The following is a 17,902-nucleotide window of genomic DNA, read 5'->3' on the forward strand; positions in this document are numbered from 1 at the left end:
CATGGAAAACAATAATTGAACACGACAATAAATATTAATAGTTTGGATACGAGCATAAGATTATTTATACATTTCCAATTTCAGGTTCTCAGTAAAAATACGAGACTTAAATTAATGTCTGTGTTAACTAGAGTATAAACTCCAAATGGGGAGGAGGGGCCAGATTTTAGTTCCGAAAAATAACTAATACAAGCAATACAACTTACTGTATATCTACACGAACAACTTCCCCAGCAAGTTTTTGTCAGAGGTAAAAAAAAAACAAAAAAAAAAAAAAACGTGAAAACAAATGGTGCTTAACAGTATCAATATACACGACGTCCCTTGTTGCAGAGACTTTTTAGAGGTATTCGTATTGGACGTAAGTAGGTTAATTGTTTGGCATGATGTGTGTACAAAGTTTGCACTACGAAAACCAACGCTCGCAGACGAGACGAAAACATTTTCTTACTATGATATTATTCCTGTTCCGAGGTTATGGGGTAACCGCATTTTCCGGAGGTGAAGAGTGCAGGTTTGTGACGTAAAGGTTATATTATATTATTATATACGAGTACCTAGTGGTAATAGTAGCGCACAAAAAAAGATCGCTCGGAGGCCCAGGTCAAACGACAAAATATACTTAGACGATTGTAAAATATATGCATTTACATGTATTATGTATGCACATATAAGGGACCTTATATCGTTTAGCCGGCGGTAGTGAAAAAACCACATCGATTTGCATACACGCAGTTCAATTAAACTTTCGACGATAAGGATTCTGTCGGCGTACAACAAGCGTCGCGGCGGCGACGCATACCGCATACGACTTTTATGAAAACCCATGTGTGGATGAGAAAACCTTTTTTTTTTTTAATTCCAATAATGACGATGTAAAATAAATAGCACCATAACTATAACGCGGTTGTGGTAGTTAATAATAGGTATAATAATTATTATCGTTTAACGTAGGTTTTAGAGGAAACCGTCGGTTATTATTACGATGTACTGCAATTAATGGCCAGAGATGAGAATATTATATAATAAATTATTGTTTTTCGGGCATTTAATGAAACTTTTAGCGCGCACGTACACAATATACGTAGGTATGTATTATACAGGGTGTACAAAGTAAATGATATGCGTAATTCTAATAGTTTTCGTATCATAAATATTAATTAATGAATTATATCGACTTGGTACGCCGCATAGATAGAAATTAAAAAATAATAATGATGCATAGAATATTGACGGTGTTAAGAGAGTCGTAGTAGGTACAGTACCTTCGTAGTGGTACCCTAGCGCGCAGTTATGAAAAAGTCGATAAATCGATTACCGGAAACTAATAATTAATACGGTTTACTTGTAGACACGTCATATAGTTGATTATAAAATAATAAATGATTACCACGATATCATGACTAAACATCGAAAAGCATAAAAATATCAAATTTGAATATAAAAAAAAAAAAAAAATCGATTTCAAATCATACATTTTAATTAATCTAAAAATTATAAGTATACAGTTGTAATATTATATGAATTACCAAAGATGATCATAATTACTATGTAGTGATATGTTTTTAATCATATTGAAATATTTAATAATATATAAGTTACCGAATAATATTATTCTATAGTACCTACACGTGGAACTGCGATGGTTGCACTAAAAATAACAATTAAATTGAAAATCTACCATGGCGGCGTACGAATCGTATATTATATACCTATAGCTACACGAAAGTATGAATTATAATACTGTACGGATCATACGCGTGCATAGAATATTTTCGTTAAAATCGCAAATTTACCTATGCAAAATGTCTTCTAACAGTCGAGCGAGCTCCTCCCCCCCCCCAAACGAATTTCTCGCCGTGCAATTGATAAATTCTCATATTTTCCGGGGACCATCGCTCTCGCTTTGACGATAAGATTTTTAATAGAGACGTACCTCGTGCATATACGAACATGTAAACACAATATTACTATCGGGTCGTACGTGCGTGCATCGGCGTAATAAATTAGACTGGCCGCGAGAATTCGGAAAATGTAGGTAGTTTGTCGTAAGCTGTGTGTTTGTTTTTAATTTGCGCGTATGCCCATCACGTTCACCGCGCCACCGTTCCGTATTCACGGCAATAAAAATAACAATAATATTATAGGTACTCTATACTATCAATAACTTTGCTACTGTTTTCCCGGACACTTGTTTTTGCGGTGCGCTTTATAGAGCAATAATATTACAAATTCACAAAATGTGTTTGTGTGCGGTTCGAATAGGGAAAATGGTACCTAAGTAGGTATGTACCCATGTATACCTACACGACATTATTATCATAATAATTATTATCGTTCACCGCCCGCGAGTCCGCCAGACATAAAATATCATGTTTATTGACACATTGTCGTTTGATTTATCGGTCGGAAATGTCCGTTTGTTTTTTGTAGTTTAAGTTTTCGTCGACTCGAAGATGCCTACAGATTTATAGTTTTGACCAAAACGCGACGCCGGACGACGTGTTAAAACTATATAGTAAAGTTATGGGTCGAAGTGGTCGAGCTCGGTATACTAAAACTCTATTTGAACCGGGCTATCGAGCGTCTTTTACTGTTCGAAAATCGAACTTAAATATATTATTTGTTGATCCAGACTCTCTGGCAACGATAATTCGAAGAACCAAAACATTTGTGCGATTCTGCAAAAGTTATTTTTAAGAATTGTTAATGACTTCTTAGAAATAATTAGACCGTCGGAGGCAGCGCACCGACATTATTGTTACCTATTTCTGTTTTTATCATGTTTATTGTAACCAGAAAAACCTATTTTGGGAAAACCAGACAGAGACGTGTTATAGCCCTGGATTTCTAAGTTACAATATGAAATAAATTAATCAATAATAATATTTTATATTTATTTTAAAAATACATAATAACTCATTATCTATACTATATTATAAATTTCGTATTAACTGTGTACCTAACTATGGAAAAAAATTGAGAAATTATTCTCTACGTTTATTGTAAATACGGTTACATATTATAATAGACTTAAAATGCAGAATAGGTTATACCTACCTACCTATAAACTCAAAATGTAATGATTTATTATGGTCGATTTAATTTGTACGCGCGATAAAAAACGTTTCTAGGTTCGGTCCGGTAAAAAATACGAAGGTTCGAGTCGGGTAAAACCGGGGTGGTTCGACCACTAGTAGTTATACACTTATAGCCCACGAGTTGACGCGTTTCGTGCGTGATCAAACGAAAATCGAAATTAAAATCTCTCCAACCCTAAACCCGCCGCCGGAGCGGGAACACCGCCAAATCTTTCGGACAGACTATATTATCTCGTAAAGTCACCGCGGATAAAGGAAAAACAAAAAAAACGTATGTGCAGACAACACGAATTTGACCACGTACCTGTGATGTTCCAGAGCTCGCCCAGGCAGTCGTTCTTGAGCCGGCCGATGCGGTCGCGCTGTTGCCGCTCGTTGCCGGCCTCCAGGAAGCGGAACACGAACGCGCCGACGATCACGTAACCGGCCACCAGTCCGAACAGGCCCAAGTTGCTGAACAGGTGCGCGAAGAACTTGCGGACGCACCGCCGGAACCGCGGTTCCGCGGGCGCGTATTGGACGGGCGGCGGCGGCGGCAGCAACAGCGGCAGCGACTGAGGTGCCGCCGGAACCGCGTGCGCCGGCATCGGGGAGGTGCGTGTCGGTGGCGGCGATCTGTGCAGACGACGGCCGCGAAAACAAAAAACTGTCGGCACGCGCGGCGGAGAGCACTTTAGCGTGGGGGTCCCGAAGCGAGAAGGAACGGACGGACGGGCGTTTTCGGAAAACGGGGCGCGACGAAAAATAAAAAAATGATCGGAAAACGAGCGCCGAAAACTCGTAGCGAGACACGGAACACGCCGACGATCAGACACGCACGCACACCGCACCGGCGATACGGCCACGAGACTACTGAAAACTAAAAGTCCGACGGCGTGTGCGGTGGTCGTATAGTCTCGTCGCGCGACAAGTCGCTCGCTCGCCGCCGCCAGTCAACGGTCGCCGAGGAGCGCACGCGCGCCGATCGCCGTCACCCCCTCGACGCATACCGTATTTTGTAATGCTGCGGTAATAGGTAGTATTATTATATTTTTATATATTTTATTTGATTATTTATTTTTTTTTTTTCAAAATTATTAATATCCTATTGTTTCGTATAATATTGTTTGCCCCGGGTGTACGTCGATTGCAGCTCCGAATATACCGTAGGTAAGAAAATCAAAAAAAATAAGCGATTCAAAATAGTTACAATCGTATTATCGTAAATATCGCCCCGTTACAATTGTCTGCCGTCTATTACCTATGTATACGATGATATTGTAAAAATTACTATTTATTTTATATATATTTTTTTTTTTTTTTTACGATTTGTTCTAAATTATGCATTATTATTAAAATAAGACGCAGTAAAAGTTATTTTACTTATTATTTTTGATGGCGACTTAATAATATTGTAACGTTAACGCATACACGAAATTTCACACTCGAAAAATTATAATACTTTATTTATTATTTTGCTTTTTAAATTTATTTTTGTACATTTAGTTAATATGAAATAATATCAAAAAAGTAGTATAGCAAATATATTCCTGGGGTAATCGATGGACACTTTTTTAACTTGATATAAATCCTGCACCAGTGCAAAAAACGTATTCAAACAGTCTAACAAAATCGAGTGCGGTAGATGGGCAAATCGTATGATATATATTCTTTGTTTTTGTTGTCATCATTATTATTTTTAAAACGAAATATTTCTCAAAAACCGAAACTATACAGTTAGATTAACGTCCAGTGGTATCTTTTGGAAAATTTTGCTGGATGCAGAGGAGGTTTAATAAATCGTTTACTCTATTAAAATAGCTAATAAGACATGGAAAATATACTTACGATGACGAAAAAATAGAATATTACACTGCGCACTATCTCCATCTTTCCACTTCACCAACAAGGAGACACCGGGGATAAGCGAACCTAATGATATACGATTATACGAAACGCGTTTAAAATAATATATTATTGCAAAGAGTTAATCGTGGTATGTCTGGAATTCTGCAGAAAGAGCTACCGACGTGTTTTTGTATTATTACTATTATTATTATTACGACTACATCCAGCCAATAAAGTAAAAACTGCACTACCGTAACATTGGTGCATCACCTGTGTATTGTAAATATATGTTTTAAGATATAGGTCTACGTTTAGCACTCCAATTTTCGTGAAGTAATTCAACTAGAAACGCGATAACTTATTCGACAGATGTATGTATCTTTAAAAATTTAATAACGGTTTGATGATAAAAATACTAAAAATAATATAAGGCGTACAATGAAACATTGTATTTGTTTAATTAGGAGGTTCATTTTTTTTCTATTACATGAAATATATATGTACTGTAACAATGCATTGGCATATTGCACCACCATATATATTAGATATATATACATTATAGTAATTTATAAATGTTCATGACAATAATATATAGTGACATATCATTTTTTTTTTTTTTATCAAAATATCAAAGACATTATAGTGTATACTATTATTTATTGTATGAGACAGTTGTCTACATCATGTAAATACCCAAACTTTGAACAAACTTCGTTCAACTCTCACGCACTCAACTTGAGTAAATAGAACTATTATTCCAGAAAATAAAAACATTTTATAATACTTAGTAAAATACTATAAAAAAAACTTATGTAGTTTAAAAGTTATCTTTATTTACTTGAATATCTTCGTAACAATTATCTAGTAATGTGGACCATCGTTCATACACGTATACCTACATCAAGATCTATAGTTTAATATTTTAACATGGGTTTATAGATAGATAGTCGATAGATATTATTATATTATATGTATAACTCAGAAGTCAGAACCTATGTATTATATATAGTATAACATTAGTCAAACGAACTTTTTAAATACTAAAACATAATTTAATTTTTAAGTAATATAGACACACGATATAATGATCATAAGATAAATTTGCTGAATTTTGTCTATTTTGCATATGAGTAGGTACAGGTAATAAGAAATCAACATTTGGGAATATATTATATTTATTTTAATTTCGAATACAAATATTGTATTATAATAATTATTAAATATTAATTGTAATCAAACGAAAGCTACGCCGATGTGTTGTATTAATAATCTCAGAAAAACGTGGGCAGCTGATCTCATCGAAATAGTAGGTCATGATATTTAAAGAACGCGCGCGTCTTAAAAAAACACACCTCATAGATCAAAAATCTAAATTTGTGATGTGAAAGATCAAGTACATTTAAAATTATGTAATTGTTGTATGGTTTTTTCTTGTAGAAAAACTTTTGGTGTAAACTAATCTGTAATTTTTTGAATCGTAAATAGATCAAAAATGGATTATAGTTATTGTAAATTCATTAAAACTAAATTGTTTTTATTTTTAAGAATCATAAAAAAAATTTTCATTTACTAATGAAGACCTTATATTTTCATAATTTTTAAGTTTTGTTTCCAAAAAATTTCAACTAAGCCTGTGTTAAGTTACATTTTTTTTTATCTATAAATTAAATTAGTCATGTTAACAATATTAAGGAGGAAGGACGAATTTGCATTAAATTTATTTAAACTGAACCATGTATACGTTTAATTTTTCTAACATTTACCAAATATTTACAAAATAGGTATATTAAGTATTTAAAAAAAATAACCTTTAACCAAAATAGATTAAACAAATAACTTTTATATACGTGGTCATGTGATTGATTATTCAAATGTATACGATTTTCATACATTCATACATATAATATATATAAATGTATACTGAAATTGGTTAAGATTTAGGTACTAGTATGACAGTACATAATAACTTATTGTGACAACAATTTACATATTTTGATATTTAAGGATATAGACTAAATCAAATAACTTGAATAAAACAGACTTTTCTCAAGAAGAACCTAGAGTTTAAAAATTCAAATTAATTATGATTATCACGTAATGATGTTAAAATGACATAAAATGTTAATAATTATACTAATATCATGGAAAAATATATTTATCATGATTTTAAACTCACAATATTTGTTGAGTATAGTTGAGAATTTTATTACAATATAACAAATTTAATTTAATACTATACAATGTTATGGAAATCAAGTACCTACTGTCAACCGCTGAATTGTCATCATAAATGATCAGTTAACAAATTATTAGTATCATCACTTATTCACAAGTTTGAGACAGTCAATTTATTTGTAGACACGTGAGTTCAATTTCCATTAACTCACTTACCTAATCACTTAGCATAGGTCTAAATGATAAAAATTATAAATTGATGTTAATAATACAATAATTATTACGGCGTTTCGTATAGGCTTTTTGCGTACACAACTATCGTAGGTTCTTTTTTCCAGTATCTCATAAATTTATTATACGAATATAAGTATATAACATTGTATTATTATATGCACACCATGTCCAATTTTACTTATTCACACCGATAATAATTTTTAGTTGTAGATCTTAATTTCGTGTGTTGGCTTATGGAATATAAGTACCTATAAGTAAAAAAAAAATAAGTATATAATATACAACTAAGTTGTGACTGAAATAAACTTAATGTAGGTACTATGTTCACACTAACTTCATATACTTTATCATAGTTAAATTTATACCTAGGCAAAATGGTTAATAATTTTCCAAAACAAAATTTATTCAGAATTTTATTCAATAGAAATTATTTTCAATATGATCTATTTCAAATACTTCTTACATATGATTAACTCAACAGCTTACTTAGTGCGAAATCCTAAAAAATCGATAAAGATAATTAAGACGAGTATGAAACCTAAAAAAAATATTTATGATTTTCTATGATAATGTCATTTGTTTTTAAATAAATGTCACAAATAATTTTATCTTAAATTAGTAGTGTGAAAATAATGTTCAAATACTCCACAGCATCAATTACGTTGAATTTTAATATGTATTTTATTTTTTCCCATAAACTCGTTTTTTATTTATATTATATTCAATAGTACACTTATACCTTTAAAAATCATTAAAGTTCTATATTTCCATTATAACTATTAAATATGCAATAAAATATAAAAAATATAAAGCGTTAAGAAATGCTCAAGTGGCTTCTTGGGAAGTAGTAAAGGAAATATAGTGTCCTAAACTGACTAAAACAGTCGAGAAAGAAATTTTCAAATGTCCAGATTGAGTTTTAATGTAATTGTCCTAGTTTTTTTTTAATGAAAATAAGTATGGCATTTTATAATAAAACACTATTCTAAAAGGAGACAAGATCATGACATTTAATAAACTTCTGTTTTTGAAAATATATTATATTACATTTAAAAAATCAACTGTTGAACCGTATGTAAATTTATAAATTTAGCAAAACTAAAAAAAAAATAGCTTATAAGTACTTAGATATTGTTTTGATAACATACAAGTGTGGGTATTCAGATTCAATTATATTAAGAATATAATATTAATATAATTTTAAAATTAAGTAGAATGTTATAGTGTTTGCCTAAAATTGTATTATACATAAATAAAAAACAAACAATAAATTTACGCGTAACTGTTAGTTTATTGTAAGTATTTGTAACATATAAATTATAATACATATAAGTGATGGATGTACAACGTACATTTTTGATGTTTATATTACAAAAATGTTGATAATTCAATAATTTTATGTATTTGTTGTATAATAAATTTCGTTTAATAATAGTTTTTATTATAAAATCCACATATAACTATATAAACATGAATTTATTTTAGAAAAAATATAATGACCAATGTCAACCAATGGTCAATATTTTCTTAAACTAAAAAAAAAAAAATGTTAAACAACTTCTATTTTTATAAATTTCCGAATTTGTTCAATACTGATTCTATAGTTAACCAACACGCGATGGTGACAGCACTACTACGAGGACAAATATAATCCTAAAATAAGTGTACCTAATGGCTAATATAGTTTAAAACTTATAACTAGACTCGTCGTTATAATAAAATAATAAAATAACGATAATTGAACCTAAAAAAAAAATATATATACCTTAACATTTGTCAACACAAAAATGATTATATTATTTACTAACTAGATACTTAAAAATAAACTATCACTCAAAATGAATTTAATAATATTTAAAATAAAATTATAACTATCAGTCTATTATAACTCTTATTTATTCATTATCATAGAATTAAACTTATAGTTTGAAATGTATGGGTTAAGTATAGGTTTAAGATGACAGTACCACTTATTTAAAACATTAAATAATACTTACATACTAGATAATGACCAAGATATTTTCCTCAATGGAAGGTAATAAACAAACTCTTATCTCCATTTTCTTAGATTAGTGTTGTAAAATTGTCTTCATTTAACTGCATTTATATGCTAAAAGAGATTGATTTAATATACGATCAACCTATTTTTTTGTTATAAACATTATTATTTTCAAAAACCAAATCTAGTTTACTCTTTTAAATGTAAAATCCAAATATTATATGATACATGGCACATGGTCAAAAAATATAATAGTTTACGGTTCAACATAATTATCGTGTAAAACTACCTGTCAGATAAATTGTATAATCTAATAAAAATATAATAGGATAAAACTTGTTTTGTATATTTTATCAACTTTATATTTTATACCAATTTCCTGAAATTTTCATAAGTTTAACAAAGTTAATTATACCTGAATCTAAAAGTAAATCAGTTATCTCATTAGAGTTTGAGAGAAGATGCGACTTTTTTTTCGTTTTACTTTTAAGTATGATTTTGTAAAAACGTTGAACCTAAAGTTGATCAAAATCATTGTTTGGAAAATATTTTACATCGTTCTAAAATATTATAATCCTAAGTTAATTTAATTTACTCATACTTACAAATGTATAATATTGATTTTATTAAAATGTTTGATAAACATATATAAAATGCTGTAATTATATTATATTATGTTATAAATTCAGTTAATGTTACATTTTTTAAAAAGTTTAAAGCTTGAAAATATGATCAATAAAAATTCGTTGTGATAAAAAGAAAACTTATTTAAATTCATAAGGTTAGTTTTTTTGTAATATCTTTTTTTTACTTTAGTTATTATTATATTTTATATGTTCTAAAATAGTTTCTTATCTTTAATAATTCTAGTCTTGAACAATATTTCATCTTTATTTTAAATAGTCCATTAACTGAAATAAAACGAACTTGTCAATTTGAATAACTGTTAGTGACATGGTTTGGAGTAAAAAAGTTATATTAACAGACACCTTGACGTTTACTGAGTGAAAAAAGAAGAGTAAAAGAAGTGTGTTGCTAACTACTTTTACTTATATGTAATGTTTTTGGCAAAAACACATCAGGGCAATCTAAAATTGTGTCCAACCATGTCACCTTTACGTTATTCCATATGATTGACAAAAAAAAAAAATGAAAATCGCTATACTGAAAATAGGAAATTAATGATATATTATACCAAAAAATATTTGATTTGCACATTGGCTACTGTATATTACACATAAATCTTGCTAAGAGAGCAACAAAAATTGTTACAACAAATATATATCATAGGTGTTTGACTTTTCATTATAACTAACTGTTTCTGTAGACAGTTTTAAATCGCACATCAATTTGTCGGCGTTACGATCCTAAATCAGTTGACTCGTTTCGTTTAATGGTCCAGAGAAACTCTTTGCTGGATTTGCTCCAAATATTTTACGGTTAGTGTTGTCATTTAAAACCATTTTAAATGCAACACATGGCTCGACTCAAAATATATTAACAATATGAGCTGTATTATTTTCCAAAATTAACATTTTGTAAATTAAATCATACCAATATGTTTAATAAGTTATAATATTTTTGCATTAAAAATGACTGAATTATAGAAAATGCGTTATTTATATTCATATTTCGTTATCATTAATTAATAATAAGAACAAATACACTAATTATACTATTGTATCAAAATGTTTTGTTGTTGGTTTTAACTTTTAATAGTATAACATGATGTTTAGTGTTTACATGCGGTACATACTATAAGTATGGTTATTGCATTTTATGAATATTTGGTTTGTGATTGACATCCAGTGAAAAAAAAAACTGCCACAACTAATCAGTGTCTAGTGTAGGGTTTTAAAATGTAGCAGTATTAGTTTTTAAATCATGACTTGTTTTGAAGATTGAAATAGAATTGTTTGACAATAACGCGTTAAGAGCACACCAAACGCAATCATTCATCGTCGTACTGTGTATAACCCTGACATGTCTACGAATGAGAATTGCTATTTTATTGTAACAAAAAGATTGATTACACGCACAATGTATGTTATATAGTAGAAATAATGAAATTTATTAAATTCGATTTTTATCAACCCAGCACCTTGTTGTTGGCATTTTTAATAATTAACCACGCGAACAACACATACAACTAAAAAGTTGTGTGCCACGCTCGTTTAGCACTGCTGCAGTTAACGAACACAACGTATAGAAGCCAATTACTTATAGTAAGTTTGTGTATTCAGTTGTGAAATAATTACTTTCTCCGCAGGATTGTTATGAAATTAAAGTATAAACTAGGTACCTGCGTAGACGTATGTGTCTCATAACGGTTTTTGACGAACGTTCGTCGGCCGTTGATTACATTTTTGTTAATGAAAATCACAAATTCATAACATCGCATGTCCATATAACAACAATCGTTTCATAAATATTCATATATTGTCGGTATTTAAGATATTTAATACTTAAATATGCCGCATAGTAGTATATTTTAAAAATGATATTGCTATTTATCCATATATTTCTTTTCATACTTGAAAAAAATGTTTGATTTTTTATACTATAACTCATTGTTATAATTACTCATATCTCATAACTTATAGGTTATACTTACTCATTGGTAAAGAAGTATAATAAATTTGCAGAATTCTCATAGAGAATTGTTTTTTTTATTCATAATAATAATAAATCAACATTTACATTATTATATTTACCGAAATACTCAGAATACGTAATAAATCTTATTAAACATAATACAATTATACGTATAAGTATGTATGCGTGTGTATGTATACTGTATACACTATACATATGACAAATATGACATGTGTGCTTTTAAAAAGGGGCGGGGTTGAAATGCAAATATTTATAACGCTCCTATACATGTATTTAAACAGTAAGTATAGAAAGGTATACATTGTATAGTATAATAATATATTGCCATGTACATTGCGATCTCTTTGTCATTAAAGCTATTCAGAGAGAAGTAGGTACTCTATTATATATCATTATAGTTCTCCGGTTCCTTTGTCAAGTCTTTGGCCGTCTGTGTTGTCCTCTGGCTTTTGACGAAATGCGCCAGTATAGTGAAATAGTACGCCAAAATTTACTATCGTTACATAATATACGTGTGTACAAAATTAGTATCACGTGACGTAAAATTTATACTAAAAAAAAAAACAAACATTATGTTATAATTCAAACATAGTAGGTACTTATAATATCGTAAGACATTTAATATTTGATTTATTGAAATCTATATAATATGAAAGTGCATCAATCATATTTTTAAACACACCAATTACATTATTGCATATAGACAAATAAAATATATTTGCGCAACGGTTATCCGCGTAACATATTATCGATCTCGTTTGAGCAAAGCAAGTCTAAATCAATGATTTCTGATGATGGACAAGCAGCCTTACTGACATTTACTTCATGTCCAAACTTTTAAATGGAAGTATATCATGTTCGGAGCTACTGGAACTTGTACAATTTTACGTCCCTCGATACCCGTCTCGTTATTGTCCAACTTTTTCAATAAAAACCTACCACACATCATATGAATACAATCACCATATATAGGTTACGGTACATCGTATCTATGCGTGAATGCACAAATTTTACTGAGATCGACGTATCCAACTCAAAAATCCTATTATCCCTTAAGTAATATTATGTTAAAATACCGTATTATATACCAATTTTGTACTTTTAAATTAATTTATGGTAATATATTTTAATTAAGTTTATTTTATGCTATTTTCTTTATACATTGTTTATATGTTTTATTATTATGTTGTACACTATATACTATGATTGAGCCCATGCGGCCTTTAAATAAATTCTTACTATGGATACTGGAATTGGAATATCTTCCAGAATCCTACGCCTTTGGGTATAAAACAATATCCAAAATCACATGCCACCATCAGAGTAAGATGTTATAAAATAATATTTTTCTTAGTACTTTACTATATTTAAATTATTCGATACACAAAATGTTCTGTATTTGATACCATATATAGGGCACAACTTGTTTACGCAGTATTACCTTTTTTACAACATGTATGTGCACAAAATCAAACTAGATAACTCATCTATATCAATAGATTTGAATAATAAGACAGCCTAAAATTCGTTTACACACATACAATTTCATAGTTTCACAAAATCTTCAATATTACAATAATATTCACTGTTTTTTTAAAATCATGTTTTCCTTATATTTATACTATTACGAATAGTATTATTCAATTAATCATGTTTTCAACATAGAGGTTTTTTTTTAAGAATACTATAAAAATAATATTATTCAAACATTTTAATTTAAGTTTAAATATCCCAGTGCTTTGAATAAATGCAAACCAGTCATAAATTAGTTGCAGCTAACAATTTAAATGAGTTACGCATTGATCACTGTGAGATATGCCATAACGCATGACAATATAAAATTAACATTTTTCAAACTCAATATTAATGACATCCGTGCTAATACCTCTCCTTAAGTTATTTTTTGTCAGTAGATCAAATCAAATAATTGAATTATTAAAATATTAGGTAAATTTCACACAAATTACACTATGAATATTAATAATCATAATGAACTTAAAAAAATAAATAAATGTTTTATTTATTAAGATAATTTATTCACTCTGTTAATCAAATGCAATAAACAAATATTTTTTTTCTATAAATACCAAGAACAGATTTAATTTATGAGCTACTTTTTTTTTTATTGTTATTATATTTTGTAATATTTAACCATTTTTTTAGTTTTATCATATGTTTATAATAATTTTTAAAATTCCGTATAATTGAAAAAAAAAACAAATAATCATCTGAATTTGAAATGTTTCAAAATTGAAAATTTCACTCTCCTCGAAACATTTCAATGAAATATTGAAAAATATTTTTTCTTTTTTTAAACATGTTTGGTTGTAGATGGTTAGAAATAATATATTGATTATAATATATAGGAAATATTTATACCTAATGAATAACTTATCAGTTATCATTTATATCAACCAAGGATTATAAACTATTATAATATGTGAATGGTTATAAATTAAGCTTTTTAACTTAATAACTACTTAAAATACGGTATATTAGTATTAATTTTATTATATTCTTTGTTATGTTTTTTGGATGTAAATGATAGCATTGTTATATCATAGATTTGTAAAATATCTTCTTCATTGTAGTATGTAAATATGTTACATATTTTCTATGTTTCATACAATAAATCAATTTCTAAAAATGTTCACTTTTAAGTTGACTTTTTTGTATAATTATATGAATATGGTTCATTTTTAAATGTGATCATAAATTATTTAATTGCTGCATTAAAAAAAAAAAAAAAATAATAACGCTAAAATTTGAAAGTCTTAAGTATACGCTTTACACATAAAATTCAGTACAAAAAAATAAAAATATTTTAATCAGTTGAACAGCAATTTGATTTTATAAATTATTTCTACATGAACTAATATCATATACATAAATATTATTTGATGTATTGAGTTTTTGATATCTGATCAATGACCATTGAAATATATTTTAATATGAGCTTCAGGTGATTAACAATTATAGTTGATACACGCAGCTTTGACAATTTGACACTTATAAATATATAATATAATTAATAATTATATACTTTTAATTTTAACGTTTTATCATTTTCCACGTGTGTTTTTTAGATATAAATACAATTATATAAACACAATACGAATTGAAGTAGGCAGTTTTTTGGAAGTAGAAATTAAATAATTTTTTTTTTTATTTAGCAATTTAGTAGTATATACTATACCATTGTATACTACAAATGAAATACAAGAGTGTATTTACGACTACACATGTATAATTAATACATTTCAACCTGTAAAGGCTGGCAGAAATAGTTTTGCTTAAACTATTAATTATTCATTATGTGCATTTTTACATAATATAGAGATTTATACCAATAAATGGTGTTTTTTAAATTTATTTTATTGATAATTCTAACTTATATGTCTTTTATTATAAGTTTTTTAAGACAATTCGTTGTGGTACAATGTTATGAAGTCCAGTATAACTGCCGGACTACACATTATTTATCAATGGATCACAATTACATACAACACATTTTTTAAATCTAAATTTATAAATTCTAATCGAAAGTTCAATAATTTGTTTTCTCAGCATTATTATTTAGCATAATATTTCTCTTATAACATGAACTTGCCAACTTATAGCGAATATGTTTACTATTTTACATTTTTAAATTGAATAAAAAATATAAGACGCATAAAGTGAAACATTTTCCTGTTCTTTTTTTACTGATTTGAGTCGTAAATAATACACATATACATGTTTCCCATCTGTCCCGGGCGAGTTGTATTATTTATTCTGCTTTTAGAATTCAACTAATATTGTAAATACAGTACAGTAATGGTGGAAATAAAATATATTGTACCAATCTAGATGTAGCAAATATTATAAAAAATTGTAGCAGATACCTTCTTTAATGATAAAAGTAAATTATCCGCTTTTACACCAAGTTACCAGGTTTGAAATTACAAATGAAATATCACAAAACGAATTGCAGCTGTAAGATCTACGCGTAAATAAAAAATAATAATAAATGAAGAACATAAACTAAGTACTAAATATTACAAGAAAAATGTTTCAATGGCCAGAAACAATATTTACAACGAAACAACTTTTGTGTGCGTCTATTGTTATAGTTAATTTTTTTTCATAACGGTCATTGTTTGTGTTAAAGTATTGTTATTATAAAAAGTTATTACCATTCTACGGTTTTTTTTTTAAATTTATGCTCAATTAAAACGATTTGATAAGTTGTAGAAAATAACCACTGCACGATATAACTAAGATTTTAATATTTTACTGATCATAAGTGTAGAAAGTGATTTTCCATAGGTATTTATATAATTTAGGAATTCAAACAAATATTTGAAATGATTATGCCTACACGCTACGTTATTCAGTAAGTATATACACCATAGTTGCTCTACTAAAACGTTTTTATCATATTTTTTAATCAATTATTTTTATCGTTTATAGTTTATAAAATTATTTTCTTGTGCGTATTGGATTTATCTACCGCATTGTATTATCCATTGAACGATTTGACGCACACGTAAAAACCATATGTTGATTAATAAAAAAATTATAATTTTATTACTGGATAACCTCTACTTTTTTACTGACAACAATATAGTTAAAATAATATTTCAATCAGTTTTAAAGTATTCCGTAAAATATAATACCCTTAAATAAAATGCATGTCATTACATTAACTTAAACATAGTTTATAATAACTATTAATTCATAAAATATACACCAAATAAATGTATAAATATTATTGATTTGGTTATAAATATATATATATATATTTGGTTGCTGATTGAAATTCCCCAATAGTGTTAAATAATTGACACTATAACAATTTTAATTAACCAATTAAATAAATAAATAAATAAATAATAAAATATTATTTATGTTAAAATATCAAGTATGAGTATCTGTATAGTTTTAGAAATATTATAATATATGCTTTAAAAAACACAAACCAGTATCAGATGTTTTTGACATTTATGTCTTTTATGTTTATTATAATACGCTTACCAACAAAAATCTTGCCAAATTATAATACCTTGAAAAAATGTATTTGTCTAAAAATAAAAACAAAATATTCGATTTATAATGTATTATAAAATGAATATCTTTTTTTTTTTAAATGCAGAGTGATCAGAACAGATATTAATAAAAATAAATATTTTTTTTTTAAGTTCAATGTATTTATTTATATATTACGTTTTTAGTTACCATGGCAAACCTTTGAAGTTAAAAAATAATTTTCTTTTTAAAAATTAACTGATGAACTGGTATAAAACATTCCAAAATCGCCTACAACGATTCTACCATATTAGCCAACCCACGTACCTAATCTTATATTTGCTCTCGTTTCAACGCACCGTTGGTAATGGAAATTTTATTTTTAATACACTATAACCAAATAAATATTTCGTCAAATTTATAATAAACATAAATGTATTATATATACATTATACTTGGTTAATTATATAATATGTATATATTAATATCTGTATATATAATAAATTATGATTTAACAATTATTAATTAAGCTCATATTTGTTTTATTTTTATTATAAATCAAGTTATAAGACAAAAAATTACAATATCATAATAAAACCAAGACATATGACGACAATTACTTTTAAGAAAAATAGTTAAAATCCAAAAAAAAATCTGCTTTTTTGTTAAAATTTTTAAATTCTTAAATTTTTTACTTTTTTTTTTTTTTATATATGACAAAGAAATAAAATATAGTTCATCAAAAATCAATATAAATTTAACATAACTATGTCACGTCATTAGTCATTAAATACGACTAGAATAGCCTGAATAGTATGAAATGTACAGATACGGGACATCAGCTTTTAACATCAAACATATTTTACAAACAACTTTCAGAGGAACTGGTTGAAAAAAAAGGAAGGAGTGCCAAATTGTATTCAGTTTTTCACTCATTAATTTG

At 27.9% G+C, this 17,902-nt stretch overlaps 1 protein-coding gene across 1 annotated transcript in view; it reads right to left on the bottom strand.

The window, feature by feature from the left end:
* Positions 1 to 3,973, bottom strand: part of LOC114122341 (uncharacterized) — a 129,878-nt gene extending 125,905 nt beyond the window's left edge. The window contains exon 1 of the mRNA XM_050200353.1: positions 3,406 to 3,973. Coding sequence (XP_050056310.1) covers positions 3,406 to 3,688 — 283 coding nt within the window. The 5' untranslated portion in view covers positions 3,689 to 3,973. The remainder of the gene's footprint in view (positions 1 to 3,405) is intronic.
* Positions 3,974 to 17,902: the final 13,929 nt, after the last annotated feature.

This window comes from Aphis gossypii, chromosome 2, assembly GCF_020184175.1.
Source record: "Aphis gossypii isolate Hap1 chromosome 2, ASM2018417v2, whole genome shotgun sequence".
Lineage (NCBI taxonomy): Eukaryota > Metazoa > Arthropoda > Insecta > Hemiptera > Aphididae > Aphis > Aphis gossypii.